The following is a 12,950-nucleotide window of genomic DNA, read 5'->3' on the forward strand; positions in this document are numbered from 1 at the left end:
CCGCAGGACTCCCGCCAGGTGAGAGGGGTGCGGCCCGGACTGGTCTGGACTGGTCTGGACTGGTCTGGACTGGACAATGGTCACTGATTGTGCGGTGTCGCCTGCCGGTGCTGCATAGCTGGCGGCAGTCTGTGGATTTCCGCAAGAGCCTCTCTCTCGGACAGCAGACTTCTGTCCATGACTGGATAAATCCGAAAAACTAATTAAATTTTATAAATTGCGAAACAGTATTATTTAAGCAAAATAGTAATTCACTTCGAAACCAAATTCAATTAAGTGTAGCAAACACTATGTAGACTGGAAATTTTAGTTGTATTTTTCAGCTTGACTCATTTAAGTAAATTCTTACAGATTTGTTGAAACAAATGTAATTTCAAATGTTTTTAATACTTTTTATTTGGTTTTGACTAGTCAGTTCTCTCCAACTGTGAATCACAACTTTGTACTTCTGAAAAATAAACTGAATGACATAGGTGTATGTTTTCATTAACAAACTAATTAAACTTTATGAAAATCCAAGAAAAATTTGTTAAAGTTAAATGAAATTTGGTTTGTCTAATTTATCGCATTAAGACCATTTTTCAAATGGAATTCTTCAAAGAAAACTTTTACGAAAAACTTTGGCAAGCTGAAAAGCGAACGTTAAGGAGAGAATTAATGCTGTCATGGTAGACATGTGGAGCACCCTCCAAAGTCCAAATCCCCGCTGACGTCGTTCGATATTTCATTTTTGAAATGGCGTATAAATTACGTTCGCCCCTCAATTTTCATTTTCAAAAACCCGAAACCCGATAATGTCCAAGGGGGTGGGGGGGTAGGAGGCATTATCTTTAGCCCTGACAACTGTGACGTCAAAAAGTTAAGGCTAATTAGCATGATGTGGATCAACAAGCGGGTAATAGCGTCAAAAATTTATAAACGCCGAGCGTTTGCAAAAGCGGATGCAAAGTCTGAAATGTCTGCCCGCTGAGCATGTCTTTGGTTTGCTTTCTGGTTCCGTGTTTTCAGCAGATTGAAAGTTAAAGTTCCGCCAGCGCCCGGGGAACTGCGACACCCAACTTTGTTGCCAATTGGGGTCAGTGGAGATACAAGGCAGCCACTTTGCAGGGGGTCATCACTCGGAAAAAAGATGGAATCATTTCATGCTGTTGTCACCGAAGTCTTAATTTATTTCGGATTTTATAAGGTTTCTCCGATTTGATGCCAAATTTGTTCTTAAGTTTTTTATGTGCCAATTATCAGTTCACTAAGAGTTCATAATGCTTTTAACAGAGCTGTGGCATTTTGTAGTACTTTTATGCTTGATAAATATTTAAAGAAATTCAAACAATTTTCTACTGAAAAATAAAAGTTTATTCAATAGTATTTATCCTGAAATGTAAAATTTTTTCAAGTGCATTTCTATATGTGTGCCGAGGGGCGCTTCTTGTTTATCAAATTTATTTAGCAAATGGACCTCAAGCACTTTTCCTCGCTTTGTTCTGCCCTGTGCGCCGTAAGATTGGTTGCGGATGAAATTGTTTGCTTTGAAACGGAAACTCAAAGAGTGGCGCATCTCCGAGGTCCCATTGCCGCATCGCCAGATTGCCACGCCGCCAGTTCTCAGTTGCCACTTGCCACTTGCCACTCAGACAATAAAGGATAACCGCAAATGTCCTGTGAAGCGGAGCGTGCCCGAATGAGCCAAGCATGCGTCATTTTCCGCTCGCTTAATGAAACGTCGCCAACAAGCCATACAGCGGCGATGCTGGCCATCGATTCCGAAAATACGGAGAAAATCCCTAGAACTATTTCGCAAGAGCCCAGACTGACACGCACAGTACACTGAAATTAAAAATGTTACTGCAATAGCCTTCACTTTTCATAAGAGAGTTTCAAATCTTGTTATGAAAGTCCAAACATTTTTTTTCTTTTCTATATCTGCTGTTTAATTGTTATAGATTCAGTAAACTAATTTCTTGGTTTTTATGTCAGAGAAATATACGATATTAATCGTAGTAATTCAAAACCTTACTATTCATGATTTAAAAATTTATTTTAATAAATAATTTTATCACACACAGTGTGTAATACATAAACAAATATTTTTGTGTAATTATGAAAAATTAGATTTCAAATTTAAAAAAATTTTTAAGGTTAAGGTTTTGAAAAAGCATTTCACAATTTTATTACATCTAAAAAAGTAAAGCAATTATCTTCTTTAATAATACGATTTCTCAATGTGCTTCAAGTTAAACAATTAAATGTTTACTTCTTAATCATTTGAACTTTTATGACTGAACTTTTTAGGTACAGGCAATTGTCAAATTGTTTTACGACTTGTTTAATTTTTTTGGTATTTCATATCCTTTTAAGATTTGTCGTTAAAAAAATTAACATCCCATAGAGAAGCGGGTTTTTTGTTACACAATAACTTGATTTGATAGGAAGCTAGAACCTTAACCCAAAGACCATTAGGTTTTTTCACGAGTGTATATCGATGGCATATATTTCAAAGGCGTGGGCTTATATGACCTCCACTTTTGATCCTTTCAGAGAGCCATTCTCGGATTGTTGTAAATAATTGCCGGCACTTGAGGGGACGTCCTGGCCTCTTGTAGGCCCAAAATGACCAACAAAGGCGGCATTGTCGAGAAGTGTATGTGTGTATTAACTGCTTTGGGTTCTTGGTTCTCGTCCTCGGACGGGAAACGGAAACCAAATCAGGCTGACAAAGCTTTTCGAGCAACAAATGGCATAATGGAAATCGAATGTAAAGTGGTGGCGAATGAAACGCTCGTAAGCAGCAATTTGCCTGAATAAATAATATTCGCAAGTGTCATCGAGCTTTCCCCCTTGGTCAACATACACAACACATATGTGTGTATTAATAAGGCAGGGTGTGGTAATTTCAAGGATAGCCCTGCTGGGGGAGCGCTTCCTTTGTCATCTGTTAATTACAGCCACTGCGGGGACAATTGTCTGCCATTGATTAAGGCAGCAAAACACTTGGCGGCGAAGCCCTAGAAAATAATAAGCGGGAATGTCATTAAAACTTTCCAAATGCTTTCAAGTACCCAAAAGACGAAACTCAAACATGTTTGTCTCCGCGAGGATGTGAGTGTGTGCCTTGTACACACTCACTCGACTCACATAATGCCATCCTCAATTCCCCTCACCAGCAGTTGTCATAATTGTAAGTGCTTAATCAACGTAACGTGAAGTGTCACTCCAGTTTTCATCACTTTGACTACACGTTCTCGAACATAACTACCAGCTCGATAATTTGATAAAGTTTTTACTACGCCCCGTCAAATGCAAAGTGCCAGAGACATTTAATTGATAGCTGGGCCTAATCGAATCACTTTGGATGCCATACTTGCGGCATATCATTGCGGGAATGGGCTATCCTTTGATGCCATTAGCGACACAAACGTTGCCCACTAAGGTACATAAGCGGCTCAAATAGGCAACTACGGGATTTCATAACGCTTTATGCATGCACTGAAAAAAAGTCAAGCATGATGTTCCAAATTCAATAAAAAATTTGTATTATACTAGTCTACAGTACTTCTGATGTTGTTCAGTTTACTGCATTAGAATATGTTTAACAAATTTTACAAAAATTATAACAAATTAGATAGCTCTTAGCTACTTAATCCGTAAATCTTGTATGCTTAAAAAATTATTACTTTGGAATTCATTTTACATATTTACAAAATGTATTTTATTGTTTAAGACATTTGTAACATAATTTACAGATCTATCCAAAAGCAGTGGTATATTTTTAGACCAAATGGTTGAACTTTTGTATTTACATTAAAAAGAAAATAAAGTCATAATATAAAACCTCTTTTTTAATCATTAGTGAATAACTCAACTCAGTAGTCTATAAAATATGCATCTCTTTTATTTGAAATATCAAGATTAATTTCCTTTTCGCAAGAATTAAAATAAGAAATGAAAAAAGAAAATGTTTTTAAAACAAACCAAATTTTCTCCAGTGCAATCGCATACACATAAAGCACAGGTGTGCGGGGTCATATATGTATGTATTGTATGTGAAATTGAGGTGGCTGGCATTTGCCATTAATTAGTCTGCAGGTGTCGTTGGCCAGAAGAAGAAGATGGCCAAGAATTTGACCGCACCACCTGGATGGGTGGGTGGTTTAATGTTAGAGTGGGCAGCGGTTGCCAATGGGCGGGTTTCAGCTGGCGGAAGCGTGGCCTGCTCATAAAAATTGGCAAACAAAGGAAACTTTTCGTCGAAGGACGAGCCAACACGAGAGTGCGTGAGCAAATGTGTCGGCGGTGAGTTGGAGCCTCCGCGTTTGGGGGCAATGTTCGGGCACGATTTACGTAAATTTTTATTACAATAATAACGCCTGGCGAGAACACAAACCAGCGGCGGGGGCAACGCGCGAAATATACTTAATGAAAGAAACCACAGCGATCGATTTGTGTATTGGCCTGGCCAAAAAGGCGGCGAATGGCCGCAAGTGGCGGGCCAAGGGGTATGCACGACGAGCCCTAATGATGACACATCCTGCGCGGTCGGGGAAAGTGCTGAAAACTGGGGGGGAAAATGGGGAAAAAGTGGCCCCAAGCCAACCACAGCGAACCAGTTGCCGAGTATTTCCCAAATGACGTAAGAAGTTGCAAAAGGACTGCGCGCCAAACTGGCACGGATCAATAATCGATGTGTAAAAAGTCAGTGACTGTGTATAAGGAAGAGGACCTCATTAAAACTGCTCTAAAGATTTCTTGGTTGCCTCATAGAAGGAACTTTCTGGCAAAAAGTTGAGACCAATATAAAAGCCAGCTAATGTAGTGGCAAGTGGTTGGTTCGTTACCTTTGACTACATTGGAGTTATAAACTTGTTAAATAACATTTATTAGAAAAAAAGAGTGTTGTTGGAAACACGGTTGCTCTAAAAATATATTTAAACATTGCTATTACTTGAGTCAGGTTTAAACTCCACTTTAAAAACGCTAGAGTTTTTTAAGAAACACAAATATAGCTATTGAAGAATTATAAAAACGTCAACTGCTCTTAAGCTTGTTTAAATATTATTTATTAAGAAAAGAAACTAAAGAAAAATAGCAAAATGGCAAAGGTTTGTCTTTCTAAGATTACACTTGTGTTTTTCTTATTAAAGACAAAACAACAATTAATATAAAAAGGTCTAAACTAAATCAAAAACTAAATCAACCTGAATATTTTTCAGCTTGACAGTGACATCTTATATTTGCAAACAGCCTTATAATTAATTTTAAAGCTCAATATTACCATTTCAAATATTGGTTCAATAAATACAGAATGTGAAATGCCATGTGAAGTGTAAATTCAATCTTCAAGGCCTTTAACAACCCACTACTTTGCCAAATAATTAGCAACACTTTCTGGGAACTGCAGGGCTCTATTCAACGTGATTTCCAAGCAACGATGGGCCTGATTTTCTTCCAGTAAAAGTTCAACCCTTAGGAAAACCTCGTGCATGTTACACAGGTGCGATCTACACAAATTTATGCTGAAACCATTTGATTTGTGGGGCAGTTGGCGAAACTTTGAGTTCGCACATAATTCATTAAGCCCGCTGTCCCCGCTTTTTGGGCCATTTCGGCTGTCAAACCTGGCGAAAACTAAATGTGTCCTAAGCCAGGCCGAGTTTTCGAGCTGTCACATACGAGCAGTGTGTACGTGTCAAATGTGAATCCAGCTCGCTCTGTTCGTGGACAGTTACTACCGACTGACTGACTCACCCTGACTTGGAATGTTCGAGTTGTCAGCTCCTGCCCAATTTAGACTTTTTCCGTTAAACCCAAATTTTTCATCAATGTCTGGAATAAATTTCTTTGATCGGTTTCTATTTGTTTGTACATATATATCCCCTGGCTGTCGACACTGCGATAACAGATGATGTCTGTTTTTTTTAGCTGTCAAATTGGTAGCATCGTTGAAAAACTCTTTTAGAAATCGATCGCGAATTCTTCAGACTAAAATAATTAAGCAGGCTTTATAAAATATGTGTTCGTTTGATAAAGTTAAATGACTACATTTTCTACTGTGCTGATTTTTTTAAAAATTCTTTGTCCCTATACTGACAGGGGACCAATAACTTATTAACAAAAAAAAGGTGATTTAAAAGTTGAACGTTTCACGCTGTTTTTGGCTGTATTGCAATTTACCATTTTTTATCCGCAACAAAAACTGCCACTCTTCGCCAAAATAGGGTTCGGTCCGGTTGGCTTGATATGAAATTAATTTGACGTATCTGGCCCGGATCCGTTTGACTGGCCATCGTCATCGGAAGACGGCAGGTTGGAAGGTAACATATTAAAGCACTCCGCACACGAATGAAAAAGTCGACTCAAAACTGAAACATTCTGCCATCTTGGGCTCGTGCTGGGCGATGTCATTGCCATTTCGGTGGCAAACTGGAGGCGAAATGGCGTTTATGTGTTTGCATGTCAGCTAGTCTTTTGTGGGCGGCGGGTGGTGGGCGATGGCTTCTTGCCAGTGGGCGGTGGGTGTGGCCTGTTAAGTTGCATGCTCCACTGACACGGGGCAGACATCAGCCAGCAACAAAGTCGGTACACGTATCCTTCGAAAATTTGTGTTGATTTGCTTTGCAACAATGTATTAGGCAAACAACTGCAACTATACTCCTTCGGGGCATACAAGAACCCACATGTTTATGTATACGTACGTATGCAATGAACTCTCCGCACGGCACATAGGTGTTAGCACATACAGTCGAGGTCAAGATTGCAAGCTTGTCGGAGGGGTCGTTCAAATTTGCCTAAGACATGTTCCGAAATCTGTGCCAACAGAATGCTTAAACGAGGTGTATTAGTGGCCACTGAAATTGTTTACAGTTATCTAGGAAATTAATGTAACAACCGGCCTTTAAGCAATTTTAATCTATTTTCAAAAATATTTTTGTATTTAAAAAATATTTAAAATATTTATCATGTTAAAAATTACAAAAAAGTGGTGTTCTTATAAAACATACATCATAATACTACTCATTACAGAATTTGCAAAAACTAAACAAAGAAGTGGCTAACAAAATATTATGTAAAACCATAACATAATGAAAGGATAGTTCGATGCAGTACTTTTATTTGAATCACAACTGTAAAACGATGAGTGTGCAGGACACGTTCCTATTCAAAATGGAAATTGGTTCGCACTGACCCCTTAAGAATGAAAATTGGTTCGGGTGTCGCACGTTTGCAAAGCATATTTCAAATGCTTTACTAATTCAAAGAGACTTTTAGCTTATCCTTACACAATTGCAAACGCAATAAGTTAACTTTGTTGTGTTTGTTATCAAATTAGCACTGATAACTAAAAAAATGTTTTAAATAATTTACATTTTTTTTTATTTAATTTTGTATTTGCATAGTACTTGTTAAAGTGGTTTGTTTCTACTATTTGGTTGCTGTTTTAAATTTTATCTGGGGTTTTAAGTAGTAGAGAAATCATTGCAATAACACCCACATTCATTAAGTTATGCTAACAATTTAATTTGTGTTTGTAAAAGAATGTAAAAACAAATTTCCAGGATTTACTCTGTGGCAAAAATACGATGACCAACAAAAATAGACCAGCAATCATTTGAAAAAAAAACATTTCCCTCATGGTGGCGGTCTTCAGGAAATTCATCACAATCGATCGTTCATACAAGCCGCGACCCATTCGCATATTTGTTCGCTGTTAGTCCGTAATTATCCTTGCGTGCGGTTGTCCCGTGCTTTAGTGGCCGTAAAATCTGTTTGTTCGAAAGCAATGCATCGCACACGGAAAGTGAATGCTATAGTGTTCTCGTGTATCGTGAAACCATCGTGTATGGCGAAACCATCGAAACACGTCGTCGTGGTTGGCTGATTGGAGCCCGTCCTTATCTGCAGCACCTCCGTTCCGGTGTCCAGGACTCCGGCTCGTCCTTGTGGCTTATCAAACGCCAATCAAAATGGTGCAGGCGGTGGAAACGGGCGAGGATGTCGAGAACGGCAGATGCCACGTGTCGGGCTATTTAGCATGGAAATTCGCTTAAAGGCGGCGGCCCAAAAAGGGACACAATGCGACTGCCGGTCTGCGGTGCACATAAAGAAATAACTATGAAATTCATAAAAATAAATAACCCTTTTATCTCAAAAATGCTGCCTTCAAAAGCAACAGAAAACTAATCAAGGACAATAATATTGTCAATTTAATACTGTTTTTATCTTTAGAATTTTAAAAAGCTAGATTTAATATGTTCGTTTGATTCCCTATTTTTCATAAATGTCTAATACGTATCAAATCTTAATTTAATAACAACTATAATAATTTATCAATATTTATAATTGAAAAATATTATGTACTTCAGTATCAAACATTAGAGCTTTAATCTAAGTTATGACAGCTTTACTTCAGCGTTTTGATACGAAAAACCTTATCATTGCAAAGAATCAAATTGAGCTCGAGACATTCCCATTCGATTGTGATTTTATTTATTTCTGTGTACAAATTACATAAAGACTTCAAGGTAAGCGGCGGACTCAGAACACAGAACACGCAAACGGAGCATTTAAATCGATTTCGCCGGGAGTGCGGGACTCGGCAGTCCGCCGGAGTAGCTTGTTTATAGCTCCTGCAAATTTATCTGACTGTTTTGCCGTTATTTATGGACAACCCCGGACCCCTCCACAGTCCGCCCTGGTCAGTGTTCGCTTATAATGGCCATTGCAATGGGGTTAAAGCCGCTCGAAAGTAGGTCCATTCAATTTGCAAATTTGAACATTTCTGAGTGGCCCAGTTGTAGTCGGGCCATGTCGGAAATGTTTCCCATAAGACTTCCTGTTAAATCAAGCGTAATCACACCAGATGTTGGGCTGGCAATCAATTAGGGAATGTTTTACTATAGCATTTTGTCAATGGGTTATTATTTGTTGTGTAGTTCACAAAGAGCATTTGTTTTTTAATTATTGCGTTCGGAAATTGGCAAACACAAACTTTAATTAATGCATCTGAATGTTATATATTATTATATCATGTATATTATATATATATTTAATTTGAAAGGTTGCAAGGTTACTCTTTGCTTTTCGTTTCATTAGCCAAATGGAAACACATTTTCTATGAAACATAAATAAGCTCCAGTTTTAAATACATTTCTTGGATGCAAAATGGCGAGCAGGACAATCTGTTTATGGTGGTATTAGTAGTGAACTAATTATTACCTTTACCATTTGTAACTCTTTAAACATGTAAAGAAAAATAATGTTAAAGAGTAAAATGAGTTAGTCCTAACATTTTAATTTATTCAAAACCATTTCTTTCTTGTTATGGGGTGATAAAAGGTAGTTTATATTGCTTATTTATCACTACTTGGCCGAGTACCATTTAAGCCTTTTACAGTTTAAATGCATTATTAATTTTTTTTATTTAACGCGGTAAACAATACGATTGATAATTATGCCTATGTTAAACTTGTTATAATTTATTTTGTAATTTTTATTTTATTTTAATAAGTAAGTACTCTCCTTACGGTTTTTATATCTTGTATGGCAGTTTAATTTAGTTTTTATAATATATTAGGTTATATTTTGGAGGGACCTTCCAACTCAAAAAGTTTCATAGTTCAGAACCGCTTATCATTACCTATCTCAACTTAAATTAACCGACCCCCTGAACTTTCGAAATGATGTTTGCTGGGTTGTCATTGGCAAAGACCCCTGCCAAAAAACCGACATGTGGGACTCATTCAATTGCCAAACGATTATCTCCGGCCTTATCAAACACATCTGCACATCGTCCCTGACATCCGACTTCCGACTGCGACCCAACCATGAGTCGATGCGAGCCGCCTGCAAATGAGCGGCGGTTGTTTGCGGTCGTCGGCGGATCCCGGTGAATACTGGATACGGGTTTTGAGACAGGACAGGACTGGACTGGACTAGTCTGTCCTGGCCTTAGCTGGACACTCGGGCATTTGTATGCCGGCGGGGGAATCCAATCTTTGCTCTGTGCCGACCCACACTTCCGACCGTGTGCACTCGACTGGATTCATCGACAGCACAGGCGACTGGCAGCCAAAAAGAGACCGCAAACTATTTCAGGTACCTAATCGCATTCTGCCAAAAACAATTCGCACTCGTCGAGCCTAATGCCCCCAAAAAAAAATTGGGAACGGGCCGGAAAACTGCACCACAACAGAAAGGTAAGTGGCGAACGGGCTGGCAAACTGGCAACAAACTGGCGCATTGTCATTGAAATTGTTGGCAGACTTTTTCCCTCGGTGTTCTTTGTAGTTTGGCTTTATCACCAGCCTTGGTTTTTGCTTTCGAGGTTTCGGTTTTTCCCCACTTTTTGTTATACAGGGGCATACAGTAGACGGGAATATGGTATGACAGGGTAAAGAAAGTTGAATACTTTCTGACTTGTGATTAAAAACTATTGTTGCTCAAAACAATTGTAATGTTGGCAGATAATAATATTGCAGTTGTGAAATTTTGGTATTGTTAATTTCGTTACACTTATATGAAAAGGGCAATTCATTGTTAAACGGAGAAAAGTTCAATTAAATATTTTTAATTACCAAATAAGTGAAAAGTAGAACCAAAGGAAACCAATTTTTAAACCATTTGCACAATTGCTTGATGAGCTATCGACAGAAAATAATAAATGCATTTTTTCTTGTTATAAATGCTTTCAGGTCTTATCTTTGAAATTGTAAAAAGATCTTACCAAATATGTATCTTAAAGAACTTTAAAGCAGGCTGTTAGACTCTAGAGACGTTGAGTTTTAATAGTTTAATTATGTGTTCTATGGTGGATTTAATTTTTTATCAGCTACAATTATTTACCAGCTACAATTATTTTTAAAAAATTAAATTAAGACAAAAGTGATCGAAAACTAAAATTATTGATTTCAGTTGGTAAGATAATTTTATGAATTCTAAACCGGGTGTCCTTTCATCGCGGCATTCGACTGTATCGCATATGGCAGCTTTTATTTCGTTTTGGCGTTCCCTGAGCTTTTTGCTTGGCGCCCGCCTGTCATCAAACGCCCCCGACCAGCCACGCCCCCGCCGCCCTTGGTCGAGGCACATCGGGAACTATAAATCAACAAATTTGACAGCAGAATGTGCAAAGTGGTAAACAAAAAGCGGCTTCGGAAGCAGTTGCAAGCCAAGGACAAAAGGCAGAGTGGCTGTGGATTGCACTGGGGAATCGAGAAACGGAGAAACGGAGGACTAGAAGCTCTCTAGTCTCTCCTGTCAGTATCCTGCCATCTGGATGCCTTTTGGTCGATGTCTGTTGGCCGATGCTCTTGCTGTTGCTGTTGCTTTTGCTGTTGATGTTGCCCTGCCTGCTGGCGATGGCCATTATTGGTGCTAATCAAGCGTGATTAATTGAATTGAAATTGAATTTTTGTTTTGCATAACATTCTGGGTGGGACACATGGGAGCAGGTTCGATGGGTTTTGTGGAAATGGGCTTGGGGCTTGGTTGACTGTGAATTTTGCGCTTTCTATTATTGCACACTACACTCCAACACCTTGCTTGTACGAAATTCAACTTATACAATGATTTTCAGTAATTTATACAAACAACCACAAGCTAACAATCGTGGGGTAATTATTAAAGAAGCTTTAAAATTAACATAATCACTTTATATCCCTATTGGGAGCAAATTAAGCAATTTAGCAGACAAAAAGATGAAGAGCTCTTAATAAATAATTTTGAATATTAGCAGGGAAAATGTTATACAAGGGTAATTATACTTGATGACTATCATTAGTTTGATTAAATGTGCAAGTGCCACTTATTTAGCTCGCTTTCCAATCACTTTTGTGTGTGGGTAAATGTAACTAAATAAAGACTTTTTCCATTTATTGAATAAATAAATAAATGTAGAGATATGGATTTAAGAATTTCTGCAGTGCACCAATACTCATGTTTTTGCATTTCGTTGCGGCGGTTTGCTGGTGAATTTAAAAGCTTTATTATCCTCCCAAACTCCTCCAAATTCTATCAAAATTGCGGCGGCAGCTGTCTGGAATTGCCGCTGCTTCATGTACCTTGCCCGTGAAATGAGTAATCTGACTACGGCGTGTACACGCTAAGCAAGCAGCCCGTAATTGTGTTGTGGGTTCTCCGGGCCTTCGTGTTTACTCTTGTTGACTTTATATCTTTTTTTCAAAAGAAATCAAACTGATGACAGGGTTGGAAGATTACTTCTCATTTGGTATATTTCGGTTTAAACCGAGTATGGTTAAGCCAATTTACTGGAATTGGCAAAAACTATATTCAAACTTCTTTTGAACTGCTTAATTTAAAAATCATGTCGTTACTATCAACAATTGTATTTAAATATAAATAACATTTTCGTCTGATCGTTAAATGTTGATGGGCCTCTTACGGAAATCACTTTAACGAGAAAACTTATGCTTTAATGACTGTTGTTTTTTTAATGGGTCAATTTCATAATGAAATAACCTATAAAAAATTCAACACCTGCACTTTTAGAACTTTATACAACCAGTTACAACAGCAATGTAAAAGCTCGATTAGTACCCCAAACGACAACAGAAAAAAAAAAAACTGGTTGGATTCAGTTACAAAGTTCGATTCTTATGATTATGAATTATGACATGCAGTGCAAACCTTTTTAGCTATATATTTATTGAAGTAACGACTCATCACTAACCGCTTTCCTGCCTTCTGTCTCTTTCAAGGTAACGACTCGAATCCAGATGATATATTGCATCGATGCCTCTCGTGCAGGCGCATTAAGTTCGCTTATTGCCGGCAATAAACTCATTTACGTACTCGGCCCGAGTACGTGGCTCCTTCTGGCAGGACCCATCTCAGTTACGGAACTGGAGAAAAGTATGGGGTCCTCGTCAGGTGCAGATACAGGTACAGATACAGATACCGATACAGATACTGTGCCCAAGTACTTTTCGCGAGTGTTT

The 12,950-nt window shown here is 38.3% G+C and overlaps 1 protein-coding gene across 1 annotated transcript in view; it reads left to right on the forward strand.

Annotated features, from left to right (window-relative positions):
• LOC128260149 (serine/threonine-protein kinase pakA-like) overlaps positions 1-12,928 on the forward strand; it is a 34,686-nt gene extending 21,758 nt beyond the window's left edge. Inside the window, exon 3 of the mRNA XM_052992933.1 lies at positions 12,711-12,928. Within this exon, the coding sequence (XP_052848893.1) occupies positions 12,711-12,790 (80 nt within the window). The 3' untranslated portion in view covers positions 12,791-12,928. The remainder of the gene's footprint in view (positions 1-12,710) is intronic.
• The last annotated feature ends 22 nt before the right edge of the window (positions 12,929-12,950 follow it).

The sequence above is a fragment of the Drosophila gunungcola genome, assembly GCF_025200985.1.
Source record: "Drosophila gunungcola strain Sukarami chromosome 3L unlocalized genomic scaffold, Dgunungcola_SK_2 000014F, whole genome shotgun sequence".
Classification (NCBI taxonomy): domain Eukaryota; kingdom Metazoa; phylum Arthropoda; class Insecta; order Diptera; family Drosophilidae; genus Drosophila; species Drosophila gunungcola.